The following is a 20,015-nucleotide window of genomic DNA, read 5'->3' as shown; positions in this document are numbered from 1 at the left end:
TGTGCTGCTTATTTTTCTCTTGTTCTTAGCCTTGCTGAATTAATTTCTGACAAACTGAAGCCAGACTGTGTTCACATTAAGTGACACCACGTTCAAGCTGCAGACCCCTATTAATCAGGTGTCCAAATCAGGCACACCAACTTAAAGAACCGAGTACATAACTTGACTTTTATTGTTCTGTTCTTGCTTTTCTCTTGAATCAATGGAAAAGTTCTGAGATAAGCGTGTTGTAGAAGTGATGGATGCCATCACTGCTAATTATTCCACCCATTACAAGACACAGAATAAATCACTTTTTGTCTGGTGACTGTCGCATCAAATTTGTAGAGCACAAAAGACACTGCAGATCTGTGATACGCCTCTGTTCTTCTCATTACATAAGAGATAAAGATATGCATACTTAATAAATACATTTATTTTAACAAGATGAAGACAGGCCTAATTCAAGTAGCAGCACTTTCTGAACAGCTTTTTTATTACCACTATTACTTGGTGCACGAGCACAAGACAAGTTTTATTTTCAAAATGGTCTTCACAACAGAGCATGGGGTTTTGCCATTTATGTTTCTAGTAGCTGCAGCTAAAAATGCCATTTAGAGATGAAGCTGCTGCACAAGTACACTTTGTTCAACAAAAGAGCCAAACACTCATGTCTGTCAAGAGCTCTGTAAGAAAAGCTTCCTTATTCATAAGGTATTGATTCAGCATAAGTTTCCTGTATATTTTCAAGTGTTTGGGATTAGAGGGCATTAGGGAAAAGGACTGGATGTTTTACAACAACAGTTGTAGCTGGGGTGCTGTGACAGCTGGAAAAGCTGTGCTCTGACATGTGCTGCTGGAAGTGACCACAGACTGCCCTGGGAGACAGAAACCTGCACAGGTTTTCACATGTACCCTTCTCTGAAACTCCATTTCTCCTCTGCCCAAGTCTTGAGATTGCCCTTAAGCATTGTGCTTAAATCTTCTCCATTCCAGCAGAATAAAACACTCATGTTTTGCTGAATTCTCGAGGGATGGGCAATAGGTTCATGCTTTAACTTGGTCCCACAGAAATCAATTAAAGCCCATGAGTACTTCCTGACATTCTTGAGTAGGGAACTTCAGAGTCAGAGTTGACACTGGAAAATTCAAGCAGATCCAAAGCATTTGTCTACACAAGGAGAGAATGAGGAGCTCTGAGTAAGCTCACATACGTGGTATCATTTTAACAATACACAGCAAGATGGATGTGCATGCCTGCTCCTGGTATAATGGCATTCCTACCTCTGCTTTTATTTTAGTGTCTTCACATCTTTCTGCAGAGAAGATAATCCAAAACCTAAGTGAATAGAATGTTTTGTAGTTAAGAAACAACTGTTTCATCTCTACTCTTTGTTATCTTTTGAACAAACTGCTTAACATAAAATTTTCATTTTTTATTTTTCTGCTAAATTCTCCAGGGGCATTTATTTTTAAATGGTTGGGGATTTCACAACAGACTTCAATTTCAAAACTTAGAACTTGATTTGAATTTAGCCCTGGATGAAGGCCTTTGCTGTGATATCCTTCCAAAATTATAACTACAAAATGAAGTAGCAAAGTCATTTGAGACTTGTTTACTGCATGATAATTTCCACAGCTGGAACTGCATATGTTTCTCTTTAGCTGGGGACAAAGAATGGCTTGAAAAGCTTACTCTCCCTGGCAAAGGGAATTTAACACACACCAAAAATCCACTCTCTTCCATGAAAATGGAAGGTTTTTCTTGCCAGCTCACCTCAACTCTTACTTTACTTAGTCTTTAGCCTATGCTAAAGAGTTTGAGCAGAGTTTGAACAGCTCTTCTCCAGCCCTGGCACCTGTGCCTGCCACAGAGCCAACACTCACCTGCGCTCTGCTGGAAACCCTCTGAGGGTGACGCAGGTTCCTCTGACTGACACCGACAGAAGCCACACTGTGCATTTCAGATGTTTGCCCCTCCAGTCAGGAGTGGCACTTCCATCCACCTGTTACAGGTCAAAGGGACTGCCCCAGATGAAACCAGATTCATGCATTTGCTTTTGCATCCTGGATTTTCCTCCTGATGCTGACTGTCTGGAGCACAATCCCCTTCACTCAGGACGCTGGCAAATACTCTCGTTTCAGTTCCATGCTGCAACGAATTTCTTGTAAGCCCTGCACTATTTCCTCACCCGGTTACTTCCCTATCACCTACACTTCTCACGTTATGTTTTGTCACTTTGAGGTCTTTTTGGCAGACGTTAGCCCTTGTTACAATAGTTACAGCTGTACTTACACATATGCTATTCATTGCCCCTTTCATGACAAGTGAGTGACTTACAAATCTCTCCCTTTCAGGCTGAAATTTCCCAGGCGTGAACAGAGACCAGAGTTGATTTTGCTGTTGCCATTTTTGTTGCAAGGAAAAGATCTGTTTAGATGCTCTTTTTCTCTTTTGAAGATCAGAAACTCAAAACCAAGGCTGCTGGGACAGGGGAGCTGTGCCAGCCAGCCCAGCAGACTGTGCTGCAAGGACACAGCACCACGAGAGTGTGGTGGCATCTATCCTGTCCCTTGGGACAGTCATCACACGCTCTGACAGAGATGGAACAGAGCTCCATTCCTCCACTGCTTTATATTACATGTGCATCTCGCCTCCAGGAGTGATGTACAGCACCCAGGACAACAACCCCATCACTGCAGCACCACATTTGTTACATTGACAAATGAGCTTCACACACGAAATTGCAGCCACTTGCTCTCCAGTGACTCCATCTCCCCCCATCCTTGCTAAAAGGAAAAGAGCATTTAATGCCTCAACATTGCTTCTGCTATAAAAGGGTTTATGATAAACCCTTTAAATAATGATTTTAAATATTTATTGGCACACCAGAGCTTCAGATGAGAGGAGAAGAACTGCTCTTGCTGTTACTTGTGTTATCTTGCAATGCCCTCTCCGGTGGCAAGGTTCTTGGCACACATGACACATGACAAGTGAATCTAAATCAACAGGAGCAACTTTTTTAACCCACCACCATAATAACCAACTGAGAATTCAACATAAAGGCCAGTTCAAAACAGCACTGTCTCCTGAATTTCTACTGCTGATCTGAGCTGGTTGAGGCTCTGGATTCTTTTAGGCACCTGTTTTTGCTGCCTCCTTCCATATCTCTACCAGGTCTTTGGACTGATTTAGACTGATTTGGATTTTTGGTGCTGGGTCACAGATTGCACCCATTCTTGAGGTTCTCTTTTTCTTTCTCCATGATGATACAGCACAGCCTGGTTCTAAATTCTCAGCCAGACATTCAAGCAGGCATTAGGACAGAGAACCTCAAAGATGGGAAAAATCTCTGGGTTTAACGTCACTTTTTTCTGGGTTAACAGGCATGGTATGTCATGGATTTGGGAATTTAAACTGCCACTTTCCACACTTGCAGCTGTTTCTCATGTCAGCCTCTGGGATTTGACTACACCCTTACACTTAGTAAACACAAGGACAACAGAAAGATTTCCTCTAATTTAGGCGTCTTTACTTGAAGATAAGGATCTGCAGTTTCATTTCCTATTCTTATTTTCATAATGTGAACCCAGCAAGCTGTTACTCACCAAGCATGTCACCAACAGGGAAAGCAGAGAAATGCAAATGTCTGTGAATTAAGGCAGAATCAGAGCAGTAAAAGCACACTAAACCAAAATCAATCCTATTTAATGGACAGAAACATGCCATGAGGTATCCAAATATAACTGATAATATTCTTGAAATGTAGTATTTTTACCAAAATGAGCACTTATCTATTTTCCTTCATCACCCAGAAAATTTAAACAAAAGAACAACCTGAAATGTTTAGATGAAAATATAGGCATTGCACAGTCACTTCCTTTTTAACCTAGACTTTATTATCAATTTTTTTAAATGTCATGTTTTAGCAATACTTTTCTATCCCACAGTTCAGCTCTTTTCACCTTGGATACTTCAAAAGAAATACTAACAAGAGAGGTTGGTTTTTTTTGTAGTGTTATGGGGAAAAAAATAAAATCACTCTCTGTCACACTGAAAACATGAGAATCAAAGGAAGAGGATGTCATCAAAGGTCCAGAGAGAAGATGAATAGCTTCAGGAAGGAAATGTGCTTTTTTAATATAGTTTAACATTGAGAATGAATGTAAATATCTAGCCTGGTTGTGCAGAGAGATGGAGGATTTGGGGGGGAAAGAGAATAGGGAGAGATATACACAGGGACACTGCAGACTGGGGGCTGAGTGCTTACTTCCAATTTATTCTTGAATTTTGACTGTCTGTCACAGTAAACAGCCCCAATTATATTCAACTGGATTGACACATACAAAGCTCAAGGCTGGAAGAATATTTCAATAAGCAGCTAAATTTCTGTAGGCATGAGGACATCAAGTTTTAGTCTCACTTCCTCCTCCTTTTGACATTTCAAAATGTCAAGCTCCTGTCCACATTGCTGCCTTGTTTCCTACCTTGTCTACAACTGAGCAAGGGAATGTTACCTGTTTACTGCCTAAAAAGGACCACAGGACCACTGGTGATTTTCAAATGAGAAATATGCAACCACAAAGTCAGTGAAATGGTGCAGCTACAGGTCAGGAACTGCAGTGTGGTCACTTTTATGTTCTTATTTGAAAGACATACGTTTTCAAATACCACAGTCCTGGGAAAAATCAGAAGGGCTCCAGGCTGGATGGGGTCTGTCTGCAGCCCCTCCATCCATGGCAGCTTTGTGGTGTCAGGCACCACAGGGAGCTTCTCATGAGTACCAGGGCAAGTGAGATGTTCCTGTCACCTTCAGTTGACACCCCATGTCAGCAGCTGTGTCAGTGAGAAGCACCTGAACTTAACAACAAAGCCCTCCTCTTGCACTGAAGCAAACACAACACAATATTTAAACTCTGCAAAGTCCTTATTAAATGTGACAGCAACAGCTGTAGCAGCTTGAGCACTGACAGAACGAGGGAAAGAATTAAAGCCCTTTTGAGGGCTAGAAAAAGAAAGCAAGTACCATTTTAAATATTAAAATGAGGTCTGGGCTGACAGGGAATATAGATGTGGTGGCAGATAGCCAGAGGCTTTGGAGGTGCTCAAAGCTGTTTCTCTGACCCTCCCACAACTTAATGGAAAGGAACCAACTTTCTTTCCAGTCCATATCTTCTACATTAAACTAATATATATAATTCACACTCCTTATCTTCAGAGTATGATGTGTCCCATTAACCTCTCCCCCACATCATGAGCTCCAGCTGAAATAAACCTCAGTATTTGCTTATGCAATGCACAATTCTCAATGCAATGCCAGAACAGTGGATAGTGGGGAACAGAATTATTCATTTTTGGAAGGTGGAGAAAAAGCAGACATTAAAAATAACTTTTGAGGCATTTTCCCCACAAATAGAATGATTCAACATGTGCATTACAGGTGTGCTTGGTTTCCATGACTCTGTTTTTCTGAAATGAAGGCATTGATAATTTCCCTTGAGGGAATTGTTGGAAGTATTTCCATGCTTTAGCATACTGCTTCTGTCACATGGCCATGATCTACAGGACTTGAACAATCCTGTATAGGAAGCCACTAACATGGAAGAGAAATTTCTCATGGATAAGTTTGTTTAAGACAAACAGTCCCAAGTGAATTAACTTCAGTACATGAGTAAACAATGAAACATTTCTTTGTGTGAGATGTATGAAACCTGTTAAAGGTGAGAACTTAACAGGCTTTGTCACTGCTAGGAGGTGTAGGAACCACAATTCCAACCCCTGAGGACTCCACATTTCCAGACTGACCTCGTCACCATCTTCTCTTCCCAGAGTAGTCTGTGATCACAGTATTTCCTCTGAGTGCTGCACTGCCCAAAGCTTTAGGGCAGCTTCTTTGTCAAATGATAGAAAAAGTCTTTTAGCTAGAAAAGCAGTGAATTCTCTCCCTCTGGAGAGCAACACAGAAAAGCTGCAGTTTTTCCCAGAATGGAATTCTTACTATGAAGGAAAAAAAAATTCTTAAGGGGGTAAATGCTAACATTCCTCTCTGACAAAACTCATATCTTTTTCTGAAAAATCACATTTCTTCATCAGCCTGATACTTTGTTTAGGTTTGCCACCAGTTTCAGACAGACTTTTATGTCTGAAAACCAAGTTACAAAGGTCTTCCTCTCTCCCCATCTAATCCTTCTCACCCCATCAATCCTTCTCTCTGTTTCTGAGGTCTGCCCCTCTCAAACTGGCATCCACACCATGCTGAAGGATCCTCTGCACACCCCTCTTATTTCATTTACAAATTAAGTTGCCTCTATTTCTGCAACCCAAGAAAGTACAAATGGCATCTCTAAACCAGATTGCTTTACTGCACAGTCATGTGTACCAATACTTAGATAATACTCTCCTCAAAAACATTTGACTAAATACAGTTGCTATGGCCACCTAGAGGTTACAGAGCTGGCACAGCCCTGGCAGGATCTTCTTCCAGGTGCATCTCCTCTCACATTAAGGAAGAAAAAGCCACATGGTAGTGTATTCCAGAGAAGCTATGAGGGCATACACAGCTTATGGCAAATTGGTTCCTTCCCTGCCAGAAACTATAACCACTCCTGGCCAGGATGGGCAGCTCAGCTCTTCACAACTGGATTGCTAATGCAATATGCAGTGTATAAAGATAAAAAGCCATCTGGTGCTTGGCTCTAGCTTCCTTCAATATAACCAAAGCCCTTTTATCATCTCAATCGATTATGAAATTATCTCAGACCAATTCCTGGCAGACAGGTACCCACACAGGAGAACCAGCACCAGCCAAGACAAAATAAAATCAGAGACCACACAGACCACACTGCCCTTTCTGAGGAGCAACAGGCCTTCAGGTCCGTTGCTGAGCTGTGCCAGAAAAAAACAGAGGATAAGAACCCAAAGCTGCCTTAGAAATTTATTACTATATTGTTTATTAATTTTACTGTTAAATCATTTTGGTCTGCAGTTCTGCACTTTATACTTCCTGCACTTTCTCAGAGTACTTCAGCCCACAGGGCTTGTCATAAAAAATACCTTGGAGAGCTTTTCATTTTAAGCCAAAAAAAGATGAAAAGTTAAATCACTTACTGTTGCATTCCCATTGGCTGCAAATTGATTTTATTTACTGAAACATGCTTGCATTGCAAAAACCACTCAACACACACAGTAAATAAGTCAGTACATGTCTAATGTAACAGAGTAGCTACCTAGCCCTTTGAAACACACTGGAGTAATAAACACCTAAATACAGATCCAGTTGAATGCTTATTTTTCTCTTGCTTACAAAAGGTCAATCAATGCTATCGAAGACAAAAACTAGCTTGGTTGGTGCTGATGAAAATGAAGAACATATTTTCCATGCTGCTCCATGATGTCAAAGACAAACAAGCTACTTAACACACACAGCATATTTTTGCATGTCCTTTCAACTTAAAAATTGCAATGCACAGAGCAAACATCAGTAAGTTATTAGCTCCAGTCTTCTGGTGAACTTCATAAGAGCAACATCAGAGCCTGAAGCAATACTACTACTGTCAGATCTCATAAGCTAAACAGGTCAGGCCAAACCAGCACTTGAATAAGGCACCTTTGAGAATCACGTCACTGCAGCAAGAAATAGTGCTGACAATTCAGTAGTGAGCACTATTCCTTCCACAGCAGAACTTTTCATCTCAGATACACAGCTACAAGTGCCAGGCAGCACAAACCAGTTTTGAAAGGCATCAACATTGTGCTGTGAAAATATAATCCTGATCTCCAGCTCGAGTTAAAGCAGCACTATTCGCCTATTAAAATTTCTCCAGTCATTTCAAAGGAACAAGACACTCATTGCTTCCTCTTCTCAAGCTTTTCTTATGAGACAAAACATTAGGCAAGATTTGCAGTTTCTCTGGGAGGGAAAGCTGCATTTTCAGTGGACAAGGCAATCTGCTCACTCATGTGTATCTATTTTACCATTAGCAAAATGGTTTCAGGGGCAGTGTTATTTCATGTCTGTGCATCTATCTGCCTATCTATTATTAATAAAGAAGAGAGAGCATCCAGCCTACACTTTCATGAGGAAGGAAGCCTCCTCTAATACAGAAAATGAAAACATTCAAGTTTCTTTAAGTGTGTGTGCTTTACCTCGCTGTTGAGGGCAAAACTCTAACAATCCTATCATTTATACCAAGACACCTCCACTACAGAAAGCACAATGCACTTAGAGAATGTGGCTCAGCAGCTCACAGAATGAACAGCAGTTTTTAAAGTGGGAGCTCATATCTGACATTTACAGCATATAGTCAGTGATTCAGTGAGCTACAGTAGCTGTGCACAAAGACAGATCATTGGAGAAATGAGCAGCCCATAACATGTGTGGAAGCCTTGGCTGGCCACATCAATAAATTAGACAATACCAAATAATCAATGCCACAAACTGCAAAATGCTGATTTAAGCTGGAAGGAAAAAACCATGATGTTCAAGAACATGACAGAGAACTAGGGGGCAACATAGGTCAATAAAAACTAATGCTATTTGCCATTCTAATTACTTTGCATGTTCATGAGCCAGGAAGGCAGGGCTGTGGAGCTGTAAGTAAAGCGCCAAGAGTACTGACATTATATATAATTCATAGACTGCAGCATATTGCTACATTTCTCACTGCCCTTAGAACTTGCAGTTTCTCCAGGAGATATGGAGGTAATGTTTACCTTCCAAACTATTTTTCATGAGCCCTGTATTAACAGGTCACTCTGGTGAATGGAAAAGTCATCAGTATGGATCAGCAAACAAAGGAGCTTTTATCCTTGTGGATATATTTTGTTATCACTTCAACAGTGACACAGTTCGCACAGCAACCACAAATGGGCACATGCACTCCTCAGACACTGCTCAGATCCTCAGCTTACAGACTCTGATGAGGTGCTCCTGAAAGCAGAAGAGTTGGTCCAATTTATCAGGACCTTGCTGGGTGTCAGGTGAAAAAGAGATATTAAAAGATGGAACAGGACTGGCACTTCTTCCAGTGAATGGGTACCCTCATTGTACTGGTACCACACTCTGGACTGAATTTTGCTGTTGACTCCTTGTAGATACAGAAGTTGCTGCAGATTTATAGCAGGGTTTTTGCATGGCTGAACAAGAAGTGCTCTAAAAAAGGCAGGGAAATTGCTCCATTTTCCGAATGGAGTCAAAAGCAAATGGGCACATTTCTCTTGCTGGATCATACTGGGCTTTGCCTGAGGTAGACAGAAAAACTTAATTCACTAGAGAAATCAGTGGCAATTAAGTCTGCTTTGACCACAGAAAAATGCTTAGCTGTCTACAGGAGTTAACAGGATGCCAGACATGTAATAAATCAGAATTAAAGTTTTAAGATAAATACTTTACTATATTACAGAAAGTTAATATTTACAAAACAAAGACCTTGGTAGAAATTAATACAAATCACATAAAACACGTCAAAAGAAAACTCTAATTGTTGACACTTCCTATACGTAGCTTTAAATAGATAGTTATTTTGGCAATGGTTTGAGAACCCAGCTGTGAAATTCATTTCCTGGTCTTTAAGTACTGTATTTGTCAGCACTTAACCCATTTCTGCCTTGCTTTCTCTCACAGAAGAAGGAAGGTTTCCTTTAGAAAATAAAAATACTAGAAGATGCAATGCATCATTTATAACAAAGTGCAGCAGAGGAAATGCTAAGAACAGTACCTCCTACCACAAATCTTTGAAAGCTTGGGACTCTCAGTAAAAACTTAATTTGGGTAGGCTTTTTGCTGTCCCTTGCATTTAATGAAAAAGTGATTCCCTGACTGTCAAGATATTGCAAAGAGGGAGATGAAGTCTTGCTAAGGAAATATGTAATTTATATGAGCAAGTAAATGTCACTTGAGATATGATGAATATGTTATTTATTTTAACATGTCAATATTAGAAGTGAACAGGAAGGATTTTCTGTTCCCAAACCATCTGCAGTATTCCTCCCAGAAGTAAAAAACTTCTGCAGATTTAACTTGTTCACTTTAAGATTTCATTTCCAAATTAACAAATATCTAATTTTCACAGTTGTTAGAACTGCAGTCACAAGCAAGCTGCTTTTCTCTTTGCCTTTTGCTTTTTAAATATCTTCCCAGATTCTTTTCATTTATTCTCTTTTGGATTCAAATATTGGTAAAAGTTCTATTATGAAAAAAGTTAAAGGGTGTTTTCCAGGAGGAAAGAAGGCCTTGCTGCATCTACCACTATAAATGCAGACCATTAGTCAATGAATGTACTAACACCATGAACCAAAAAAGAAACAGGAAATCTTACCACTTTTTATGGCCCCTCAGTGCTTATGTTACATTTGAGGAAAATCTGAAAATGCACACTTTATATTGAGCTCAGCACACCTGGTTAGTTAATCATTGCATCTTTGTGACACTGTTTGGGCAGTGACAACTAAAGCCACCATGGCAAGTGCCAGGAGAGCCACAGTGTGAGCCCCCTTCTCCCTGCATTCTCCCAGGCCAAGGAGATCCAATCTCCCATCAGCCAAGGAAATGGGGTGCAAACTTCCATCTCCCCCTTGCTCCGGGAGCTTTCTGCGCAGGGATTTGCTGTCTGTATTACAAAGTAACCTACAGATAAAATCACTTGTTAAGAACAGAAATGAGTTCTAAAGTAGAAAGTGCCAATATTCCAGTGTTCCCTGCCTGTACTCCAGCAGCTCCCCATGAAGTTACAGGGGAGCAGGAGTTGAGCCTACAGCTGGAAACAGCACATTTCCTGCCAAAAGGGAGCTCTGGTTGGAACACTGGCATGGGTTACAAGAGGGGACAGACATCCCAGGCCATATGTCAGAAGTGGAGGGCACTGCCAAGCACTGGGAGTGAGCTGAATGTTGTCCACAGCAGGCACAGAAAGGCTAAACCTGCCAAGCCAGGAGAGGAGGGGAAGAATAAAAAGCATGTCCCTGGGTCCTGCAGCTGCTGACAGCTTCAATACCACTTTAGAATTCTGGTGAACACTAAACAGGGGAAATTCTTCTTTTGGAGATGTAGAGCTAAACAAATAGAGCTCTCAAGAAGGAGCATCTGCTTCCAGGAAGAGGGAGACAGCTCCAAGTGCAGCAAACACTTCCCATACCCTCCAGCACTGGCCATGCAAGAAGTGAGGAGGAGCAAACCCTGCAGGGCAGACCAGGCAGCACCATCGCACGTCACCGTGTTGTACCTTGGAGTGCTTTTCAGGCTGCTTCAGCAGGAAAATTCACAGGCTGCTTTAGGCTTTCCTTGAAATGTTTTCTGCTTTATTTGAGACAACAGACTCTCTGACCCATGCTTGAAAATGCAAACAAATAAGGGAGAGGGGAGCTAACAGCTCTCATCAGAGCTGCTGGCCAAAATCAACAATAAAACACCACTGCAATTCAAGCAACTCCCAGATCCCAGGGATTAGGTGAGATCTTGAGAACTTGCATTTGGGGAAAATTTTTGTATTTCACAAGAAATTTCCTGCAAAACATCAATTAAAAAAAAATAATAGAAACATTCAAAACACCTCAGCCCAGAAATGCTGAAGAACTTCACTAATATACATTAGTAGCTATGTAATCTATGTAACGTAATGTAATTTGTTATTAAAAATAGTACAGCCACAAGTCAAACAACAAAGAAGTAATTTGACATAACAAAATCAGAAATACAAAATGTTTCAATATGACCTTTGATGTTATAATTACATGGAAATTATTGTTATTTTCACACAGCTCTCTAATTGATGTTACTCCTTTATTTGATAATAAAATGGTGCTAATAATAGTTATTTCATCCCATCTTCAAAGAAAAGGCTCTGGAGCTCAGAAAATAAAGCAACAATGGGAGAGTGAGAGCATGTCCAGCCTCCAGGATCCAGAGGCTCTGCTTTCTCTGCAGAGTGCAATGCCAGGCAGAGATGTCAGAGCTAGTCTGGGTACCAAAAGCACACAGACATGTTAACTGGCTATGCTGGAGAAGCTCCTCCACAGCTGACTGAGGAACCCCTGCACAGCAGAGCTCAGGCATGTCCCAAGCACAGCACCTGGCACAGCACAAAACTGCTGGGGATGCTCAGTTCAGCTTCTGCTCCTCAGCCACCTGCTTTTTTAACCTCAGTCTTGTGCTGGCCCTGCTTTTATTTACATCTACAAATCATATTCAGAGCTCAGTGACCTTTCAAAGCTAAACTGGATTGTTGGATAAATAACTACTTAAGCAGCACTGAACCATTTCATAAATTCATTGCAGATTACTAAACTGTTTATGCCAAAATACAATGCCTTTGGGAGAGAACCACAATTACACGTTTTCAGATTTTTAAGCAAGCACCAACTAATATTTGACACCATAAAAGTAAATCCCTTATAACAGTCTCAATTCCAGAGAACTTGGAAGGGCTTCCATGTTTCAGCTCAGTTTAAATATGCTTCTAATTTATCTTAATAGTTTGTGCTGTGGTTCTGGAAACTGTCAGCAGCCAAAAATGTTGTCAGTCAACACATCATTTGTATGACTTTGGTGACAATACTTTATCCACCATAAACTGATAAGGCCTAGAGTGCACTTGGGATTACTGCAGGTATAAATTTGATTCTGATCAGCACCCAGTACATGCTGCCAATGTGTCACTAGCCTCGACTTCTAATAATGTAAAGCAGCATATCCAGTTCACAGAGGATTAAAAATGGGCAGAAAAGAAACCACTGCCAAATGTTGGACATACTTTTAGCTCACATCCCCCTTCTCCTGTGGTAGCTTCTCTTTGTATGGCACTAGAGCTGCTGGAAAGTCCAATTAATTGTTTTCCCTTATAAATCCAATTCACCCCCTTGGTTTAACAATAGCAAATCACCATCAACTACTTTTGCTAATAAAGGAGTCCCAAACCCACAAACAAAATCTAGCAACAGCAGCAGGTATAATTTGAAAAGTGAGAGATGTAATGAGACTTGAAAGAATTTAATTGAAAAACTATGATCAAAGAGTGAATTTGGGCAGAATCATTCAACCCAAGTAGCCATGTGGAATAATTTGTCATTTACGATGGTCAAAACAAATATTGCTGCATAAATGACTTTTAGGAACAGCCAGGCATTTTAGCAGCCTGTGAAGAATATGCCAGAGTAGAGATGAAGGAAACTTGGAGGACAGAGCTCCTGCAGTTTATGAAGTTGGTCAGATGGACACCTTCTGCTGTCATACTGGAAAATAATTCACCAGTACAAGCTCACAAATCACCTCTTTCCACAGGCAGCAGAAAGAACAAGGCAACCTCTCCCATTGGCACAGCTGTCCCTGAAGAAATGCATCCTCCAAAACAGCCTCATCTGCCAGGGCACCTGGGCCACGCCATGAGAGCAGGTCTTGCTCCCTTCTCAGAGGCATCCTCCTTTCCCAAACATCCAAGATATGTCTCCTTGCATCTTCTTCTCAGCCTGTGCCCTTACAGAGCACAGTGTTCCAAGCACAAAGTGTGCTGAAGGAGCAGTAAACACAGCAGGTGTTTTTTCACAATGGCACCCTTTCACTCTCAAAGCTATTGAAACACTGCTGTGCATAAAGATGGAGCAAACTTGTTGGTATGGCTGGGGAAAACAGGAAGATGCATAAATTGCCTTTCAAAGCCAACATTACTTTCTATGTTTGGGGTTTTTTTCTTTTAATCTGAATAGTATAACACTGGCACTCATTAACATGCTTCTGATTGCTGATATTCCTGAATAACTGTAACTGCAATTTTAATAAATTCTAATAATGTAGATTATCTGTAACTTTATATCAGTGCATTCAGCTTTTTTCTAAATGGGTGCACTCTAATGTAGTATCTAATTAAAAAATGAGTTTTTTATGCTTTAGAATCCTAGATCACAGTTTCTAATCTCACTTTTTTTGTCACACCAAAGCTACCAAAAAGCAAAGTGGAATAGTGTCAATATATTTTTTTTACATTGACTGAAGGGTTATGTGCTATTTGCTAAGAGATAACACTGTTGTCATGTTTCTTCAGCAAAAAAGGCTGACAAGACTCGTTTCACATCTGTCTGCATGGTATAACAAATCCATGAAGAACTGGTGATGAAAAAGCTGGTTTGTTGACAATCTATTATTGTTAAATGCACCCAAACACCAAGATTTAGGCACTGCTCATTAGTGCTGTATTGAAGCTCAGGATTTTGTCCCTATAAATACTTCATGTCAAAATATTTTTTCAAATATATTCTAGGCTGCAAGCCTTTCCCTTAAAACCCTGAAGAGCTTTTATCTGAAGCCTTTTATCAACTGAAGCACTCTGAGCTGTTCATCACCCAGTGCAGGCACTCGATGACACTGCCAGCCCTGTGTCCAGCTGCCCCTTCCTGCAAATGCCATCTGGCCTGTTTGCTTTCTGCTCTGCTCACCTACCAACACCACTCAGGTCCCTCTGTCTGTCTTCCCCTGGCCAGGCATCACACCCTGATAGCTTTCAGTTTCCAGCTAAGACTCCTGAGATTTCTTGCTTACACATTATCTCACAGTTGCTCATATCATGACCTAGTCACAGAAGAAAGGGAGGAAGGAACTCCCCTCCTACCTCTAACTGGCCCACAGACATCTTCCATTTGGGTCTGCAAAGGCCAGAAGGCCAGACAGGATCCAAGGAAAGCACATGCTATCCTTGCAGCTCCCTGCCACAGGAACAGTCACTAAGACAACTGTGCTGACACTTTGGCACAGGAAGTTAAGTCAGCACCTTCTAATAGCCCTAATGACATCACTGGACTTTGCTGGATAACTAAATAATGAGAGCAGGGTTGTGTCCCCCTTTGAAAGCCTCTACTTGAAATAAATTCCTAGGCAACACTGATAAAAATACCAAACAGGCCCACAACTGCTCTCTTGTCTGCTGCTAACTTTGATCAGGCTGGCTTGAGGGATCACATCTTCAGCAAAACTCTTGCATTTGTCTGGGAACTCATTAACTATTCTGATTAGTTTCACCAACAGCAAGTTAAAATGCTGCATCTGGCTCCTGCACCTTGAAATTTTCCTAAAGCTTTTGATGTAACTTCTGTTATGACAGCATTGCATTTGTTCTGGTTTCAAGTTTTACTGTTGAGATGCCCATTCTGCATTTAGCTATGAATAGCAAATATTTCATATTGCTACTTACATAACTACCAGAATCTTCACAAAGGACTAAAAACCTCATGTACCATATTTGATGTGACTTCAAAGAAGAAAAGATCCTTGTCTTACAATCAAGAGATAAATAATTTCATCCACCTAACTGGTGTACTTTGTACTGTGTACTTTAGCAAATGCCTAAAAGACATGGACAGGGAATCTAAGCCAGCTTCCTCTCTCTCCATGGCAATGCATCTCTCCTCTCAAGGGAGACATGGAGTTACCCATTTCACTTTCAGAATAACTCTTCAATAAAAATTTCAGGCTGCCATGGCTGCTAGTAGTGTCCAACAGAGTATTTCTGTTCAAAATCTGTATGTTAGAGGAACTCAGACACTTGTCAATAAATGTCAGTTCAGGCATGGTAATAAATACCAATAATAGAAACAGCATTACAAAGCTCCTTCACAAGAAAGCAGCAGGCAAGATCCTTTTCTCCACATCTGTGTTGCAGTCTAGCAGAGACAATTCTATCCCAGCCTTCAGCAGTATTTGCTAACAGTGATTTTAAAGACCACCAGGTTCTGAAGTCAGAGCTCTGGTTTTCCCTCTAGCTTCTTCTGGTACAGTATTTTGATGAGAACTCATTTTCATGAAAAATGGGGCCCAGTGCAACACCAATTCCATTACAAGAAAGATCTGGACATACTGGGGTGAGTCCATGAAGGGCCACAACATTTATTCAACCAAGTCCCTGAGGACGTCATGTACCTGCTGCCAGCCTGTGATCTGACCTCAGCACCTCCCCACCTGGCTTGGACACAAGCCCCACACAACACAAGCAATCCAAAAAGTTTTCTTTTACCTTTCCCTCTCAAAGATCTAAACCTGCACACATGTGAAATTCACAAACTGAACCAAAATAGGAGAAACAAACTTACTCAACCAAGCTGTGAAATAATACGCTGACATGGTTCTATTACATTTATAGTTTAGTTCTAGTACATTGTAGTTATCCACCTTTTCAGGTTTTCTTTTACATAAACTTACTAGCCTCTTTCAGATATCTAGAGACATCCAACTAGCAAACACATAATATCAGATATGTCTCCCAAACATTTTCATCTGGAAAAGGTGTTAACAAACATATGTGCTTTTATAAACTAAACAAAATTTAATGCAACACGAGTTCGCACCAAATTAAAAGGGAAAAAGTCTGCTTCTTAAGCATCTTTCAAAAAGGATAACACTTATATTTCATATTTACATTTTAAATAATAAACTTTTTAATAAGAGAAATAACTGTAATAAATACTGTATTTAGTTTAGGACAAATTCCTTAAATTGTGGAGTATAAAGACACCACAGTGTTTTAATAACAAAGAGAACACATGACTTCTAGCAAGGTCATGATGAGAGGGAGAGCACAGAGTATCCATCATGAAAAATTGAGTTAAATGCATCTCATTTTTACTCTGTCAAACTTAGTTCACATTCTGGTTGAAAACCAGCAGGCTACTTAGGGTAGCAACTCTCCACAAAAAGGTATTGTGTCTTCATTCAATATACCTCCATTCAGATCCCAGCTCTAGAGTCAGGTAGGTCAAATCAATACTTTGGAGTTCTGTCCATGGTCAAAAATGGACAATAAAGGGTCATGTGACATAGGGCACAGAGGGAAAAACTCACTGAAAATGAGGAATAATGATAAGAATAACAAAACAGATTCCACTCCAAATAAAGGGAAGACTTTTTCAAGAACATATTAGAAACATCATATGGAATAATTCAGTTTGATTTAAGAAAGATGAATTCTACCAGTCACTGCTTTGAGTAGGGCCCTGTTTTTATCAGCATATGGGAAAATATCTAACCAGTTGTTTACAAGGTTTTGTGTGAAGGGCTGAAGAAAACCTCAACTGTTTTCAGGTACTTACAAAGTTCCACAGACACAGAAGGCAAAATGATAATTACAGATGCCATACTGTACAGTGAGATGAAAAGGGAGCAGGAATATATTGGTAGACAATACTTTTTTTAACTGTTCATTTTTGGTACCTGGCAAAAATAGACAGAAAAATACTGTCTGGTAAATACTGCACGGAGTCAGAACCTCAGAGTGTATGACCTCCTTACAAGCAGGTTACTTTGTTCTGACAGTCCAATATTGGTAACTTCATTCTTGGAATAGGTTGTGCCATGCTCTTCACTAAAGACAATCCCTAGACTAGGAAAGCTGATCACCACAAATTAAATGAAAGCTTAAAAATATAGAGCATTTCCAGGTTTTGTAAAGAGCAAAAGGTAGAAGTACTCTTCTGTAGAATTTTAGATCTTGATATAACCTTCCCTGAGTCTGGGACTGCTCAGCTACTGGGATTTGCTTTGGACTTACTTCTATCAAACAGATTCACTGACAGGTTTCACTGACATGTTAATACCATTTTTTCCTTATTATTTCAAAGCTTTATTTTTTTTCCTATTGGCATAGAAAAAAGATTCTTACCAGTAACCTTAAATTCAACCGTCCTTCGTATAAGCTTGCCTTCAAACTTTAGTTCACAGGTATAATTTCCTCCATCTTCTTCCTGGACCTCTTGAATTAAAAGAGTATTTCCCTTCTGAATTACAACACTTCTCCACATTTTCGGCTGACATTCCTGTAGGAAAAAACCCAGTGCCAAAATTACCTGGCTTGTACAAAATAAGACAGTGTAGCCTGACCAGATTTTCGGTATTATACATAAGGAAAAAACCACCTAGGTATATTTTGCAATTAAAATTAAAATATAATTTCAGAAAGCAGAGAGATCTGAAACTGGAATTAATTTGAAGACTGAAATTAAACAGAAATGTTTTTAAGGTTCAGTTATTCCTACTGTATCACACAGGCTGTGTTTAATACATGGTGCCCTCAAGCAATGGTTAAGTATCTTTTTTTTCTTCCTAACAACTGCCAAGACCTCTCCTTTAGGATGGACCATAAAATACATCTCTATTTGAAGGGAGTAAAGGTAACATCTCTTAAGAGTGAGTCTGAAGGCAAACTTTGCATAGTCCCAGGCCAGAACCATTTACCAAAAGAAGAAAACAGGAAGAAGAGCAGTTTTTTGAGAAAATTCAGAAGGCTGGTTTCCTCACAGCCTTGTTTTTCATCACTGCTTCTCCAGCACCTGATGAGCTTTGATTCAGCCCTTTCCCACCACCAGGAATTTTCAACATCACCCTGAGATGCACCCTGTGCTGCAGGACACGGCAGTGACACCCTGCAGCTCTCACAGACCTCACCCACACGGTCCTTAGCTGCTGTTTGGCAGATTTAGGCTCATTGCTACAAACTGTGGTCCCACTGGAACAGTATTTGAGTCCTTCTGGATAGGGTGTGATATAGTACAGGAAGAGCTCTCCCTTTCCTAATACACTGGATCCTTGCAGGCAGATCAGTCACTTTCCACATGAACTCATGATTGAATTGTTCTTGGAATGCTCTGAACTAAAAGCATGGGTCAGATCTAATCATCAGCTCTTGAAAATGGCACCCTGAGATATGTATTTATTGTCTCTAAATACCTTTAACATCAAGCCTGTTCTGACTGCAAAAAAAATCATATTTTTCCAGTTCTCTAAAGCACTCAGCAGTGCCAGCAGTTCCAGAGGCTCTGGCTAATCCTGTACCCAGGAAACAGAAAGCAGCACAGGGTCTGAGTACCTTCAGTGCCCCTCTACTCCCTCTCTCAGGGTGGCAGCTTGGAATAAGCTCTCAGACTGCTGCTGTCTCACATCACTTACATCAGGCTCAGCAACTTCAGAGACTGGTGACATGCCCACACCTGTGCCCCATTTTCTGCTCATCTGCCACAGCAGTGTCAGAAACACAGAAAACAAAATAGAACAAAGCTTTCTCTTAAGAAAACAACCAAACAAGAAAATACGTCAACATGCAAATATATTGTACCACAGTAAGAGATCAGCATGACACAAGCATAAATTTTTCATGGACTCCATAAGCATTCTGAATCCATGTCAGATTCTAAATTAAAGAACAACAATAGAGAAACAAAAGACAGGACTGAGAGTTTCTGGCCTTGTACTTGAAAAGGGAGCACTGAAGAATTCTCCCTGTCCCTTGGAGGCCAGATTCAGTTCTAATGTGATCAGATTCTCTCTCTGTTTCCAAAGTACAGCTATAAGAGAAGCAACATCTTGTCTTGCAAGTGAACTTTAGCTCACACTAGTGATAGAGAATGACCAGAATCCAGACCCCATCTACTGTGCTGGGACTCACTGAGGACAGAAATCTGAGCCAGGAAATGCCATTAAATCCTTTCTGATTTGAGCTCAATATTTTAGTTCTATTGAAAGGTACATCAGCCATCTACTCGGAGTTACTAAATCTGAACACTGGGCAAAGAATACGATTCAGTTCTATTCAATCCTAATTTAGAAGGAATACAATTCCCAGAACACACAAAGTAAGCATATTTCAGATATGCACCCATTCGTGCAGCACTGAAATAACCTGTGTTACCAGTTTTATAGTCTCTACTTCATTTTTTAAAGTATGGGAACAAAGAGATGGAAGATACATTTCTATATGCTTTATATTTTTATATACAAGTTTGCATTAAGGAGGATGACACCTTTACTACTATGAGGATTAACGATTTAGCAAAAACAATGTTTGTGCTAATGTGATTTTACATAGAGGAATTGTTCTGGTGGAATTGTACCACTAATTTTCTAATTATTTCTTTTTGTATCTTCTTGAAATACTTCCTATTAAAGATTATTTATAAGGCTTTCTTTCCCAAATTTCAGCAAATTATTTTTTATTCTGCTGACTCTGCAGGCTTTAAAAAAGTATGTTGAAAAGGCTTGTTCATGTATACAAAACACAAAACTAAAAGC

General features: G+C 40.2%; 1 protein-coding gene across 7 annotated transcripts in view; it reads right to left on the bottom strand.

The window, feature by feature from the left end:
• The window catches only part of IL1RAPL2 (interleukin 1 receptor accessory protein like 2), a 362,583-nt gene that overhangs the window by 135,872 nt on the left and 206,696 nt on the right, over positions 1-20,015 (bottom strand). For all 7 annotated transcript variants that reach the window (XM_033072583.2, XM_033072578.2, XM_033072581.2 and 4 more), the window contains one exon: positions 17,614-17,767. In XM_033072583.2, coding sequence (XP_032928474.1) covers positions 17,614-17,767 — 154 coding nt within the window. The remainder of the gene's footprint in view (positions 1-17,613; positions 17,768-20,015) is intronic.

Source organism: Catharus ustulatus, chromosome 14 (genome assembly GCF_009819885.2).
Source record: "Catharus ustulatus isolate bCatUst1 chromosome 14, bCatUst1.pri.v2, whole genome shotgun sequence".
Taxonomy (NCBI): Eukaryota; Metazoa; Chordata; class Aves; order Passeriformes; family Turdidae; genus Catharus; species Catharus ustulatus.
This window is presented reverse-complemented; position numbering and strand designations above follow the sequence as displayed.